Source organism: Triticum urartu, chromosome 5 (assembly GCF_003073215.2).
Source record: "Triticum urartu cultivar G1812 chromosome 5, Tu2.1, whole genome shotgun sequence".
NCBI lineage: Eukaryota > Viridiplantae > Streptophyta > Magnoliopsida > Poales > Poaceae > Triticum > Triticum urartu.
Window position 1 is genome coordinate 651555126 of NC_053026.1, and position 14746 is coordinate 651569871.

General features: G+C 44.1%; 3 protein-coding genes across 4 annotated transcripts; 1 reads left to right on the forward strand and 2 right to left on the reverse strand.

Moving 5' to 3' along the window:
• The first annotated feature begins 681 nt into the window (after positions 1–681).
• LOC125511592 (probable helicase CHR10) lies at positions 682–8084 on the forward strand. 2 transcript variants are annotated; one of them, XM_048677001.1, is made up of 17 exons: positions 682–937; positions 1066–1073; positions 1240–1318; positions 1408–1565; positions 1774–1899; positions 1987–2167; positions 3091–3226; positions 3312–3429; positions 3961–4050; positions 4179–4286; positions 4383–4586; positions 4779–4904; positions 4989–5647; positions 5892–6037; positions 7000–7158; positions 7584–7698; positions 7792–8084. In XM_048677001.1, the coding sequence occupies exons 1-17, from the start codon at positions 748–750 to the stop codon at positions 7835–7837; spliced, it is 2649 nt and encodes an 882-aa protein (XP_048532958.1). In that variant the 5' UTR covers positions 682–747; the 3' UTR covers positions 7838–8084. The 2 variants fall into 2 exon arrangements, with proteins under 2 accessions (XP_048532958.1, XP_048532959.1); XM_048677002.1 differs by lacking the exon at positions 4179–4286.
• Positions 8085–8230: 146 nt separating this feature from the next.
• Positions 8231–10985, reverse strand: LOC125511593. Its single transcript, XM_048677003.1, has one exon. The coding sequence runs from the start codon at positions 10250–10252 to the stop codon at positions 9401–9403; it is 852 nt and encodes a 283-aa protein (XP_048532960.1). The 5' UTR covers positions 10253–10985; the 3' UTR covers positions 8231–9400.
• A 1052-nt stretch (positions 10986–12037) lies between these two features.
• Positions 12038–13565, reverse strand: LOC125506488. Its single transcript, XM_048671293.1, has 2 exons — positions 12613–13565; positions 12038–12265 (listed from the first exon to the last, which is right to left on the reverse strand). Exons 1-2 carry the CDS (start codon positions 13241–13243, stop codon positions 12225–12227), a joined length of 672 nt encoding a protein of 223 aa, XP_048527250.1. The 5' UTR covers positions 13244–13565; the 3' UTR covers positions 12038–12224.
• Between the last annotated feature and the right edge of the window lie 1181 nt (positions 13566–14746).

A 14746-nucleotide genomic window follows, 5' to 3' on the forward strand; every position in this document is an offset into this window, starting at 1 on the left:
CATTGAGAACGAGCGTGGAAAATTTTTAGATTACAACTTCTATTGATTGATAGACATTCGTGTTAACCCCATGCGCAAAGAGGAGCGCATCAGACGTTTCATGAAGGTGTACAGTGAGATTAGAGATAGTGATGCGCATGACCAACTCCAGAAAGATTTGATGAAAGAGCATTGGAAACGGCACGGGGAAAGATCCGCATATATTCATTATTTGTTTGTTCAAAACTATGTTGTATTTGTGTTGCATTGCATCTCCTGGATCTGAAGAACTATGTAATAATTTGATATTGTGGACATGATTTTTTTTTATGTTATTTTGAAATATGTGCGGCTGGATAGCGGCGAACAGCAGCCGGGCGGCTGCTGGCCGGTTTTGGACCATGAATTTGGACCATCTTTTGGAGTTGCTTTTTTGATCATGAATTTGGACCATCTGTTGGAGTTGGCCTTTTTTCGGAGGTTCAAAACGTATTTTTTAGCTGTCCAAAATTTACATCTTTAATTTTAAATCGTCAAAATTTGAATCATCTATTGGAGATGCTCTAACTAGTGATTTCGTGTTTTTCTATTGCTCTTGCCGGTCGCACAAGGGAGGGGACGCCTGAGAGAAGCGGGCTGACGCCGGGCCGGGCCGGGCCGGGCCGTATCCAACACGCGGGCAGCCTTCTCGTCTCTTCCACGTCGCTCCGGCTATTCCCCACCTCCATTTCCCTTCTTTTTTTTCACAAGTTCCCGCCCCTCTTCCCCATGGCGGCGACCGCCTACGAGCGCCGCCTGCTCGCCGCCGCCGACCTCGTCCTCTCCGCCGACGGCAAGTCCCAGCTCCCCCGCCTCTCCTCCACCGACCTCGGCGTCACGGCCGACCTCAAGCCGCACCAGCTGGACGGCGTCGACTGGCTCATCCGCCGCTACCACCTCGGCGTCAACGTCCTGCTCGGTCCGCACCCGCTCCTCCTCCTCCTTCCCCGCTGCCCGACTTCTCCTCTCCCCCCTCCCCTACCTCTTAGCTTCTCCTTGAGCACTACGCCGTCGCGATTAACCAATCGAGTCCCGTTCGTTTTGCAGGCGATGAGGTGAGCCCATTGATTCCGGCCGCACTTCTGTAGCCGATTACCTGGGGACGGGATGGCGCAGCTTCGATTCGGCCACCAACGGCGGCTGCGGCGTGTTGAAATCCGGCGCTGCTAACACTTTCAGAGCCACATTTTGCTGATGTTTGTGCCTGACCATAATGTGCAGATGGGGCTGGGGAAGACCCTGCAGGCGATTTCTCTGCTGAGCTACCTGAAGATCAAATCCATCGCCCCCGGACCGTTCCGTGTGTACTCCCATCCATTTGTCAAGCTTTAATAGCTAACCGCGCTATTGTTTCCATTTAATCTCATAAGGGTATGGTTTTTCTTTCAGTGGTGTTATGCCCTCTAAGTGTGACGGATGGCTGGTTGTCGGAGTTCGGTAAATTCTGCCCCACCTTGAAGGTCATCCAGTATGTTGGCGATAAGCCGCATCGTCGTCAGATACGGAGAACGATCCATGAAGATGTCCAAAAATCTTCACATTCAGATGTATGCTGCTCTCTTACTAGTTTGTGTACTTTGTGTCTAAATCTCCCTAAATGTGGGCAACAACACCCATTGGATGTTATATTTATTGTTCCCATACATCCCAAAATAGCTTTGTTTGCTTGTCCTAGAGCATTGTTTCTCACTCTACTTCTGTAGGAATTTTGGTACATGGCCTATGACTTCTTTATTTTTTCACCACTGCAAATAGGAATTACCATTTGATGTGATGCTGACGAGCTATGACATAGCCTTAATGGATCAAGATTTTCTTTCCCAAGTTCCTTGGCTCTATGTGGTGATTGATGAGGCCCAGCGTCTTAAAAATCCATCAAGTGTATGTAAAACCGCTGCTTCACTATGATAATGGGAGTTGCGGGCTCTGATTAGGAGTTGTATGACACTAGTTCTGCATTTTTTTCAGGTACTGTATAATGTTCTTGAAGAACGCTTTATGATGCCAAGGCGTCTACTACTAACAGGCACTCCTGTCCAGAATAACCTTTCTGAACTATGGGCGTTGATGCACTTCTGCATGCCTTCAGTTTTTGGGCCCCTAGATGAATTTCTTTCTACTTTCAAGGAAGCAGGGAATTTGTTATCAGGTATTTACCTAAATGTTATAGAGTGATTCTTAGGTGAGAGTTTTTGTTCTGTCTGAAACAACATCTATGCAACTTGGCTGTGAGCACCATATACCTCATGTACAGTACCACTGAGATTAATGTTTTTCATTAACCGGACACCTTGTGTGCAAACATATGTGTAGTCTCTTATTGCTTCATGTTATATTATATTTAGGTGCGGACATGTCGATGTGTTTGGTAAAAACTGTTACTCTTTCATCAATGGCCTGGTTATTTTTTCGAGAACACAGAAAATCAGAATGTACCTTCTAAAGATTTTTTTTGTTTGAAGACAGTGGTTTGATTGGCATTCCTCTCTTTATGGCGACGAAATGTATTTGTGCTTTTACAAAGAGAAAATTATCACAGTACCGTTGAAAAGTGGTGCACATCGGAAAACATATCCAATGTAGGCCCTGGGCCACATCCCACATGTCATTGATACATTAGATGATATTGGATATGGTGACGCAGTTGTCTGGTATAGTGGTATAGTCATGTTAAGGGTCACAACAAACAAGTAACAAGTTCAAATCACTTCAAATCTTAGTGGAGTTTCCACAAGAATAACCCAAACAATTATGGTTGGTGGGGAACCAGAAATCAAACTTTGGTCATCAGGTAGTGATATAAGGTGCCACAAGCCCACAATGTTTGGCTGTGCCAACCAGTTCTTTCTAATCATTCGAACCAGTTCTTCCCACATCATTAAATTATCTGTGACATCATGTCTTTTCATTTTATTTGTTTGAGATCTTCACATAAGCACAGCGGCACCTGCCCTGCTTGCCTGCTTTTTTTTTTCCAAAAATGTGAACATGCACCATTCTTTAACATTATCTTATTTTCAGTTTTAAGTCAGCTTCTTTTGGTTTTAAAAACGGCAATATGTTTCTCAACAGGTAGTGAAGCTAATAAAGCAAACAGACAATTCAAGATCCTTAAACATATACTCAGAGCATTTATGCTCCGACGAACAAAGGCTTTACTAATTGAGAGTGGAATTCTGGAATTGCCTCCATTAACTGAGCTGACAGTGTCAGTATGACATTATCTAAGCTTCAGCATAACCTTCTTGGATTTTTACCCCCCTAACCTTTCTAAAGTTATATGATCTTTACAGGATGGTACCTCTGGCACCCTTACAGAAGAAGATATACTTATCAGTGTTGAGAAAAGAGCTGCAAACACTTCTTTCATTTACTGGTGGATCTTCTCGTCATCAATCTCTGCAGAACATTGTAATGATTTTTTTCTGCTTATCAGCATCTTGTATCTATTTACAGCTCCACAATATGAAATTATATAGATTTCAGTACGTGTATCCTCAGTGTAATTTTTCATGCTTGCCACCCGTGCTCCTGTAAATGAAATCAGGTTGTTTGTTTTTAGCTGGCACAGTTTTACAGTTCATTCGCTTTGCCTCGTGTCTGGCTTTGTGAACTTATTATTTATTAACTACCTATTTGAACCATGAATTATTTATCTATTAAATATTAGTTTTCTTGTAGCAAAACTAAATATTTTTATCGATCATGGCATAATAAACAAGATTACATCTCAGTAAAATTGTATTTTGATGTGTCTTTACATACCATTTACAGTTTATTTATTTGTTCAGAGTAGTTAGTTCATTCCAGAGTGCTGGGATGTGTGATCTTCCATTTATATCAAGTCTTGCTTTTTTGACTCTTTTGCCTTTTGACAGTTAAGCACATTAGAGGCTCTGTATAAATTTAAGTTCCATGTCTTGTTTTTGCAACTCCTATCAGGTAGTACAACTGCGGAAAGCTTGCAGTCATCCATATCTATTCAGTGGTATTGAGCCTGAGCCTTATGAGGAAGGGGAGCATTTGGTTCAGGTCAGTTCTGATTTATTTTTGAACAGGACAACTAAGAGCATATTTAGATTGTGCCTTTTAAACATGGGACTTTAAGAGGGACTATACAGACCGGATGTCCAATGATATTTTATGTGATATTTATTCAGGCTAGTGGAAAGCTCATTGTGCTAGACCTTGTTCTTGAGAAGCTCCACAGGTTAGGTCATCGTGTTGTGCTATTTGCTCAGATGACTCAGACGCTGGACATTCTGCAGGTTTTCTTTTTCTTGAACCATGCTGGCATATAATGACCTATTTCTCTTATGGCTGCGCATATGTAAATAATTTCTCTTGCACCATCCTTTAAACAGGATTTCTTAGAACTGCGTAATTACACGTATGAGCGCCTGGATGGTTCAGTACGTGCCGAGGAACGGTTTGCAGCAATCAGAAATTTCAGCTCTCAACCTACCAAAGGTGTTGTAAGAGATGACAGTAATCCAAGTGGAGCTTTTGTTTTCATGATATCAACTAGAGCAGGGGGTGTTGGGCTTAATCTCATTGGTGCTGATACTGTGAGTATAATTCATTTTGAAACTATAGCTAATCAGATCCAGTTTTCTTATCTGTGGATTCCAGTTATGGTTTCTTTATCCTAAATGTGTATTTAGTGCCCAGCAGACAGTTCCAGACTGATGATCATTTGTCCTTTTTGAAAACTTTATGCTATTGATCAATTTTGTTGCTCTTGACATGATTGGTTGCAGGTTATTTTTTATGAGCAAGACTGGAATCCTCAGGCTGACAAACAGGCTTTGCAGCGTACTCACCGCATTGGACAGTTGAATCATGTATTATCAATAAATTTGGTATCGCAACGCACGATTGAAGAGGTCAAAACTCTGACTTGCGATGTACCAGTAGTTTCTTGATTAAATTGCTCCTGACCTTTTCTCTTTAATTTGAAATGGTTGCAGGTCATCATGCGAAGAGCAGAGAGAAAACTTAAGCTTAGCCACAATATTTTTGGAGATAAGGATGCAACTGATGGGAAAGGAAATGACTTGGGAAATGAAGCTAATGACATGCGTTCGATTATATTTGGCTTACACCAGTTTGACCCCGCAGATACAGCTGCGGAAACAATCAATGAGGAGACACTGGAAAAATTGAAATCAATGTCAGAAAATGTTATCAAAATGCGTACTCATGAACCTTCAGAAAAGGATGACCGAGCATTTGAAATCAATCCAGATTTGACTGAGGGCAGCGGGCTTGTAATTACAAGAGCTTGTGATTCTATTAGCATTGATCCAGGGGTTGACGAAGCTGCATACCTATCCTGGGTAGAGAAGTTTAAGGAGGCTTCACATTCTATTGAAGATGTCCCAGTTGAATTAGAAAGGCAAAGACCTGCACCTGAAGATAAGCTCTTGAAACGTGAAGCTAATAAGAAAAAGGCTGAAGAAAAGAGATTGGCCAAGTGGAAAGATTTGGGGTACCAGACATTAGGGGTCAAAGTTCCTGATAACATACCAAATCAGAATATTTCTAACTCAGGATCCGTCCAACTTGTATATGGAGATTGCACTGATCCATCAAAAGTTTGCGCTGCAAAGCCTGCCATTATATTCAGGTATGTTTTTTCAGGGAAGAAGTGTGATTAGATTATTTGGCGAAGTCCACTACCCCTTGCTAGAATTCTTGATGGAACTGTAGTATGTTATACGCTATTCCTTTATAGAAGGCTCTGAGATTTGAGATCAGGTTTTAAACTGCTTAAGTTGAAATGTGCAATTTAAATTTCTTTGAATTCCTTCCAACACTCCTTAGTTTCTTCTGAACCACACTTTGTACTAACGAATCAAATGCTGGTGCAGTTGTGTAGATAATTCTGGAACATGGGGTCATGGAGGAATGTTTGATGCTTTGACTAGTCTCTCAACATACATTCCAGATGCTTATCATCGTGCTTCTGAAGTCGACGATCTTCACATGGGGGATCTTCACTTGATTCAGCCAGATGGTTGGTTCTTATGCTAGCTCCGCTTATTTTCGCTTCTTTATGACAAGCATATCATACTTAACTGCTACTTGAATGCCTGAAAATATCATTGGCACTGATGTTTATATGCTCGCTGTACTGCTCACATTGATGATGAACAGTTATCTTTCTCTAACCTTGGCAGGATTACTAATGCAAATCAAATCCAAGTTGTGCCATTTCTTATATGCCAAACATAATCACATTAACTAGTTACTAATTGACCATCAGAGATTTGGCATTATGATATATGATATTTTCGACAGGTGACAGCCCGTGGACTCGTTGTTAGTGGTGTATATCTCTTCTCTGTTAGAATGCTTGCTAAAATAAATCAAGCATACTGCAGTATTGCTGTCCATAATAGATCGCACATCTAGTTACCAATTTCACGTAGCACCACAAAATTATATGATTTAAGGACAGAATCATGTTCAGCACCTTTTCATGTGTAGCAGTTCTGGCTCATTTGGTTACTTTGCAAGTCCACTGTAGGGGGTTTACATTGAAATAACAATGATACATTCCTGCAAAAGCTATATTATGGTAACCTGAGTTAGGTAGACTTTGGATGTATTTGCAGTCCACATAGGTTTTGTGGGGAGTGTGCCATAGGCCACGAGCATCTTATGTTATATAAAGTAAATCTGAGTTCGTTCATTTGCATTCGAATGTGAGTTTAGACTATATTTGTCTGCTTGGTATCTAAAGTGCATTGAAACTCCATTGCTATATTAAAAATATGCCTTTTACGATGTTTGTACATGTATGGAAGCTTTAACATCAAGTGTATTTACCTTTTAAAATGTAGTCCACAGTTACTTGAGCTAGTTTTTCTTTCACTGCCTCTGTATCCTCTAGAATTTACATTAGTTTTATAAATCATCATAGTCTACAGTGAGTCCAAACCGTTGTATTTCACTGCATTTGTATCCTCTCTGCAGAAGCCAACTGTAGCCGGAATTTGGACGCACCTCTATGGGTGGCACTAGCTGTTGTGCAGTATTATAATCCGAAACGTAAGATTCCAAGAAGTGAAATCTCAATGTCTGACTTGGAGCTGTGTTTGTCAAAGGCGGCCTTCTCAGCTGCTCAGCGTTCTGGTATCAGTTCCTTCTTGAGTTTTAACATTAGAAACTTGAGGTGTATCTTTGAATCATGACATTAGAATGCTACCTTGTGTTTTCACCTGTTCAAGTTTGCTGTTAGCATCTTAAATAGTTTGAACGATTACTCCGTAGCAAGACATATTGGGTTGAATTGTTTGTGGAGTAAATTTAGTTTAGTTCTGAAACCAGCTCAATTCAGTTGGACCAAGTTTATTCAGTAGCTCATGAGGTGGCGTGACTGGTGATAATAGACCAATAATTACAGCATATTTGTGTCGGTTAACTACTTTGATCCTCTCAAGCAGTAACAAGCTCTACATTATCTTAAAAAAAAGCTCCACATCTGTATTTTCCAATGTGATTGAGTCTAGTTAGTTTATCAGGCTCACCTTAATTTGTTTCCGTTTATTTACCTGAAGCGAGTATCCACATGCCTCGGATTGGTCAGCGAAGTGGCTCCCAGCGATCAGAGTGGTATACCATAGAACGCCTGCTCAGGAAATACGCATCGCTTCATGGCATCGACATTTTCGTGTATGCGACAGTCTCACTTCAATTTTATTATTAGGTTTTCATTGGTAAATGCTTGCTACTGAATGAATAATCATCACTGTTTTCTGGTAACAGGTACTACTTCCGGCGACCAACCAGGCAACAGCCAGACTCAGATTAATCCTTGTCTGTTTTAACACTCAGCCTAGCTACATGTAGCCATGTATGTAGGGATGTTCCTGGTGTAACCTGGCCACAAAAACAATCAGGGACCATGGATGTAGCATATATGTAACCTTTGCTTGTCCTGTAGCTGGATTGACTATGGATAGCTGGACCGAATGGACTTACTACACAGTTTTATCCGGCTGTAGATCAAAGGGTATCTTGTATGTGTCATGTGAGAAATATTGGAACCTTTAACTTCAGTTTGCAGCTGTTGTTGTTTCTCTATAACGCAGCATTCATTTTTCATTTCCTCTGAAGTCTATATTAAATGAATATTCAACATTCAGGTAATTATAATTGTTTTACAGCAAAAGCTCTTGTTGTTATTTCTTGTATCGTTGAGGCATTTTGCGAGCTGACCCTGTTTGCATCCTTTTCAGTAGTTGGGTCCAGACCAGACCATTGTGTTTGTGACGCCATGGTGATGAGGCAACTAAGCAAAAAGACGCCTGTTGCTGCATATCTTATGATCTGGCATGAATGTTGTTTCAGGTTGACGAGTGACGACTGATTCGTGTTTGGTCGATGCAAATCAGATGATGTGATGTTTCTCGCGGCAACAGGTACCTCACTGTGTATCCATTAGTTAGTGGTGTGTCAGTTAAGAGTTTCTAGCTAGTTTTTTGTAGTGCAAACCCTGCTCATATTGATCGACTTGTTCATACTAGCTAGATGCTTAATTTGAGTCAAAAACACATGCAAGATTCACACAAGAATCTAGATTGTTTATACCGATAAATTACAAATATATATCTAGCTAATAACATAACAATAATGTACGCACTGCAGAAAATAAATAATCAAAACTAAAACCGCATACCCAGGTTTGTTCCAGATGACTGCCGTTATAAATTACATTTGTTGTTGCTATGGAACTCGCCTACCCAACATGGCGTGTACGGAAAATATTCATAATTTTGTTCGGTAGATCTGAAGCCTTCAAAAAGATTATAACAGGCTGGGCGCATGTTGCCTAAGCATTCAACCCTCGAGCTATTCAAATGGTAGGCGTGTACCGTAGCATCCCATGTTTCTTTGGTGAAGCTGCTCAAGAACATAATCTCTTTGAATGGGTGAAATCCAAGTACATCACATCCATGACGACGCTCTTCAGCCATGTCTACGATGTTGTCTGCACCGTCATTGTCAGAGTCCCAGTCAGTTTTTTCTTGGACTATTGCTTTCTTCTTGACTTCTGGAAGTTGAGAACGGAAGAATTCATAGTTAATGTCTTGTAAGACCCATGGACCATGAACACGCTGATCTGACGCTCGCACGCACTTAAGGTCATATTCACCCTTCATCATCCACTTCATCTGACCATATGATTCATCCAGGATCCAAACTCGAAAGAGATCCTTAACGAACGATGCATAGTACACGCCTTTTTTTGATCTTCCTAGATAAGCCATGGTTTCCTTGTCGGTTGGTAGTTTAATCACGCGGTACTTGTCATCGGAAAGAGATATCCTGCAAGGTCAAATCATTGACAGAAACTGTATACAAGTCCATAGAATCAAGTGATCCTTTGATCATGGTAAAACAAGTGACGGTATGAAATTGGTAATGTTGTAATCAAGTATATATATGTACACCTCATGACAGCATTAGGCTGGCAGTGCACATAAAGTGCTTGTTGCCAGTAGGCGGCGCCACGTTTGGCCGATGACCATTCGTAGGGGTGATCTTGTCGTGCCTCGGCGACAATCCCTGCAACATCACCTTCTCTAACAAAAGGCCTCTCCTCCCAGCGATCCGACTTTGAGGAGAAGACATCCAGGATGTATGTAGACGGTGGCCATTCGGATTTCTCCACTAAGCGGTCTAATTGGACGGTACTGCAGACCCCCATGTCCCTATAGGTACTCTGCTCGCGCAAACTGGGAATGCTGAACACTTGGTAGTGGGGTGACACGGTGGGATCGAAGACTAGATGCTTATTGAACCAAAAGGTCATCCATTCTGGATCGGCCGGGCGCCGGCGCGGAGGCAAAAGATCCCAGCGTCGCGTGGCAGGGCTGACAACGTACAGGCTGGTCAGGAGGAGGCCATTGCAGTGGTCTCGAACAAAGTAGTCTTCGTCAAACCCGTCGCCTACCCCATCAAAGGGATACATGGGGGGAGGCAAGAAGTCGAGCTTGGTATTGGCTGATGAGGGAGAGGGGCGGGCGAAGAACTCCGGGAACGCGTGTGAGTCGAACTGGATGAAGATGCCGGCGAATGAGAGTGGGAGCAGGTCAGGGCGCAGGAGGCGGCGCTCGTCGATGGTGCGGCGCCAGGCCTTGCAGACGCACCGCGACGCGGCGAGCCAGCGTGGTGGAAGACGGCGGAGAACATCGCCTAGAGCGTCGTCCGGTAGGTCGTCCATGGATCTCTCGGGCTGGAGCTGGATGTGCTGGCCGGTAGTATCTAATACGGAACAGATTCTGATGGAAAAATGATGTACGTGTATATGCAGGAAGCCGGGTGTCGTACACAAACAAATTACCTCACGGCGTAATTTTATAGTATGTTCCAAGATTCGTGCTCTAGCTATAAAATATTTAGGTACCAGCGATAATATTTTGACACTACTTATACTAGTAAGTTATACGTGCATAGCACGTGAGAGCTCATATAGTCAAACTACAACCAAAGATAGACATATTGTTACTGTAAAATATATTGTGCCTGTTTTATCTAGGTATCCTTTTTGGCTAGTTATGCCGGCAAATGAAATTATGAGGCATATGCATGAAGTATAACATACAAAAATCACGTAAAATATACTGAGCGTGTTTTATCTAGGTATCTTTTTTGGCTATCTCAAAGCTAATGTTCTACAGTATCTGTAAAGATAAATATGATTTATGAAGGTACATAGACTTGAATACGAAGTAAAATGAATGATAGTTTCGATAGAAAAAGAAGTTAGGAGAGTCTGAGTATGGAAGAGTCTAGAATAAAGTAGAAGTGTGCTTTAAATTTTGTGCAAAATGTCCATATGGCTTTAGCCCAACCATAGAATCTTCTAGATAGTACACGTGAAAAAATCCAGTGAAGTAATGAGAAGATCCAACGGTCAATAACACTTGGATTTGCCACGTCTCCACCGTTAGATCGGCTTCATCCAATGGTTGTTATTCAAAGTTATTCGCACATTATATAGCGGTATAGACAGGTAAAAGTTACCAGAAATTTGTAGCACTCCATCCCAACATCATTTTTTTTTCATTCCAATTATTTTGTTTACTTGTGTTGTGTTTTTGCATCCGAAATTATTATGTCCATTGGATTTTTTTAGCCGCACCTGAAATTGTTTTCCTCATCTTTTGTCGTTCAACAACATTTTAGTTCAAGAGATCGATCTCTAGGCATTGATTTTAGGTGAAATGTCATATACTCCCTCTGTACACAAATATAAGACGTTTCTTTAGTTCAATTTAGAGACCTTTTACGGTATGTTCCAGTAAATATTAGCCATTCATTCAGCCGATTCAAAGGCGTAGATTCATCAATACTACCATAGAATCATAGTAGTACTTTCTAGTGAAGGGGCAAAATGGACAAAGGTGCGATACAAATCCCGCACAGGCGAGGGCAATGTTGAGGATATCACTTATCGTTATCGTCTCGGTCAGTTGGGAATTAGAGATTAATTGGAAATTGGCCGATTAATTGATTTTATCGGTCGACTATTAATCGGCCATTTTTTCAAATCTCAGGTTCCTAACACTAAAATATGCTATATTCAACACCAAAACAATATTGGAGATAAGTGTTACCTTGATTCCTAGCCTTTGAATCCCCGTATAATAATAAACAAAATAGGACAACAATTAACAAGGTCCACAAAACACAAATAAGTATAGTTTTTGCAAACATAGTGCTATGAATAGGCCCGATTTATTGATAGATTCTTGATAAATCGCTTGTCATAGTGATAAATTGGCCCAAACAATAAACGATGAAGATAAGGCATAATCTTATCGGTCACCCCAAGAGTAGCCATAAATCGGACGATAAATTGCTGAATCGGAAGATTTTTTGAACTAAAAATTCCTTTTTCTCTCTCTGGCACGCAGCGCCGCACCGTCGCTATTTGCTAACCGGTCGCCGCAGATCGTCGCGTCAGCCGCCGCCCCCCCCCCCCCCCCCTACTAGCTGCCGCCCTGTGGCCTCCCATGCGAGCTACCTGGTTGCCTGCCGCCGGGTCCCGAGGAAGAGAGCAAGAGTTGCACGCTGGTTCTTGGGGAAGAGAGTTACGGCCGCCGCCTCCGCCGTCGGCCATGTGGTCATGAATTTGTGACTGCGTAGTTGCCTTCGACCACATCGTCTCGGCGACCTCTAACCTCCCTGAGCTAGTAGGTGACCTCAGCGGAGTGTCTGACTCTGAAGCTTCCTAAAAATTAGAAATTGTGAAATTAAGAACAAAAATTTAAAAACAAGAACATTTTTTGAAATTTTGACTAACATTTTTTAAATTTTCTGATTCTTTTCAACAACATGAAACATTTTTGAAAGAATGACAGTTTTCGGAAAACGAAATGATAGAGGAAAATGAAAAAAATATGGTTCCACAAAGAAGCATAAATTTGCTCATGTGAGACGCTTTTCGAAAAGGGAAGAATATCGTGAAGCGGTAAGCGTTGACTGTTAAAATGGACAGAGGCCCACATGTCATCTGTTGAGAAAACCAATCTAGCCCATTAATTAGAAAGAAGAAAAGGAGTCAGCGGAGCCACCCACCCTCTCCTCTCGATTCCACATCACCGCCGCCGGAAGCACCTGCCGGAGTCTCGCTGAAGGCCGGCGATTCAGGCACTCCTCCGGGCGTGGCTGCCCGAGATGCGCCCGAGTACGTCGCCGCGTGTTGGTGCCACGCCCTGGCCGTTGCCGCGAGGTGCCTTGGCCGTTGTGGCGCCCTGGCTGCTGGCTGCGAGGAGTTTCTCTGGCACCTCCGTCGGTCTCTGGTCCCGTGCCTGGAACCACACCGCCCGTCAGTCTCCAACTCCGGCGTGCTGCCCGTGACTCCCCCTCCTTTCTTTTCTCCCCACGCCGTCATGGAAGTCGGGCTCCTCCAGCCTCCCTTGCTCATGCCGCACCAAACGCCGTCGGCATCGTCTCCACCCGGTTCCGCTCGGCTGTCGCCTAAAAGTCGTCGAGCCGCCGCGTCTCGCCGGAGTCCAGCTCCGCGCGCAGGATGCGGACTGCAGCTTCGGCTGCCGCGCAAGAAGGAGCGTGTGGAGCTACAGGAAGGAGGGAGGATGGGTGGTGGAGCTGCTCGCCGGCGGAAGGGAGGTGGCCCCCGTTGCGCCACCACGACGTATGCACCCACCGCTTCGCCGTGGCCTGTCGCCCGCTGCTGCCGCTCCGCCATGGTCAGCCAGATCTGGACGAGGTTTGAGCCGGCGGGCTCATCCTCCCCTTCCTACGGCCTCAAGTGCACCTCCTCCCCCACACTGCCTTCCCCGACGGCCTCAAGCCTGGTTCAACTGCCCCAGACCTTTTGTCGTTGTTGTTGTTGCAACGACGTTCCTCATAGGCCAAGTAATCGCCACTTTGTTAGAATGGCTAGTGCCATGAGGCTGGTTGTAATAGGGAGAATCATATACTAGTATCATGCATATGATACCTCTCAAATGCATAGTATCATATATTAGTATCATACAGTATTTTATTTGTTATCATACATGACACATAGTAGCATAATATTTATTATGATACAGTATCATGATATGATACTCAACCCTTTCTTTCTTCATTTAAGTTTATAACACCTTATTAAAATTGCCTAGTTGACATACATGATACCAGCTATGATATTACCATTACGATCAGCCTGATAGGCAATAGCAGTGATTATGAGACGATCGAGTCTGGTTAGCTATCTCAAAACGAACAATAAACAAGTGGACCAAAGAATTGCCACTCTTGGAATGGCTAGTGTCATGGTAGCCCAACAAGAAGTAGAAGACAACTTCATCGGATCGAAGTGGCTACGATTGTGAGATGGATTTGTCATCCATCGTAACAGAGTTGCTCAAAAGATTTGTCCCCGGTGGCTTGGCTGAACTTACGTGGGGACAAGTACCTTGTAAGGAATGATATATTGCAGTGCCAACATAACTATTATCAATAGCACTTGCAAGAATCTAGGATCTGCCCGACCCCGACTCCGACCTGCCCTAGCGTCGTCTCCCCGTGAGGCGGCCGGGGAGGCACGCGCCCCCCTTCCTCCACCCCCTCATCCTCTCACTTCCCCCTGCCGCTGCCGGGGGGTGCACATGGATCTGGCCCGGATGGTGTCAGCGGCGACGAGATCTTCTGTACCCGCGCGCTTGGCCCTCCTTCCCGGGGCAAGGGGTTGGCGGTGGTGAGGCTAGGCTGGTGGCGGTGGCCGGCGGCAGGCGCGATCGTGGCGCTGCTCCTTGGCGGCGAGGCGGCCTGGTGGCGCGGGGTCTCTTTGGGCCCCATCTGGGTCCTAGTAGGCCAGCTCTGGTGCGGCCTCACTGCCTTCTGCTTGGTGAAGAGGAGGAGCGGCTCGGACGGGAGGCGGCGTCGCCGACGGCGTGCCTTCTGCAGCACGACAGTGGGAGCTTTACATGCATCTCAGGGCCCGGTCGGGCCTAGTATGCTCCTGATGTTGCGTTCGATCGGTTACCGTCGTTGACGGTGGAGGTCGGTCCCTCTCGCATGCTGATGGTGCCGCTGCCCCTAGTCTCAGCTCTTCTTCTTTGTTGTGCAGGCCCCACTTCGCGCTGTTGTAGTGAGACAGCGTGGGTGGCTTGATGACCGGGTTGGCGTAAGGTGGTGGACGGTATGTTGGCGGGCTCTGGAGCGCCCAGGATGATGGTTGGGATCGGGAGAAATCCATGTCAGC

What these genes read in the sequence shown, in the direction of transcription:
- LOC125511592 (XM_048677001.1), top strand. Translation starts at nt 748, where the DNA reads ATGGCGGCGACCGCCTACGAGCGCCGCCTGCTCGCCGCCGCCGACCTC. An exon ending in CCATTAACTGAGCTGACAGT is followed by an intron (nt 3,227 to 3,311) that starts GTCAGTATGACA and finishes TGATCTTTACAG; the next exon opens with GATGGTACCTCTGGCACCCT. An exon ending in AAGGGGAGCATTTGGTTCAG is followed by an intron (nt 4,051 to 4,178) that starts GTCAGTTCTGAT and finishes ATATTTATTCAG; the next exon opens with GCTAGTGGAAAGCTCATTGT.
- LOC125511593 (XM_048677003.1), bottom strand. Translation starts at nt 10,252, where the DNA reads ATGGACGACCTACCGGACGACGCTCTAGGCGATGTTCTCCGCCGTCTT.
- LOC125506488 (XM_048671293.1), bottom strand. Translation starts at nt 13,243, where the DNA reads ATGGCGGAGCGGCAGCAGCGGGCGACAGGCCACGGCGAAGCGGTGGGT. An exon ending in TGTGGAATCGAGAGGAGAGG is followed by an intron (nt 12,266 to 12,612) that starts GTGGGTGGCTCC and finishes TCTAATTTTTAG; the next exon opens with GAAGCTTCAGAGTCAGACAC.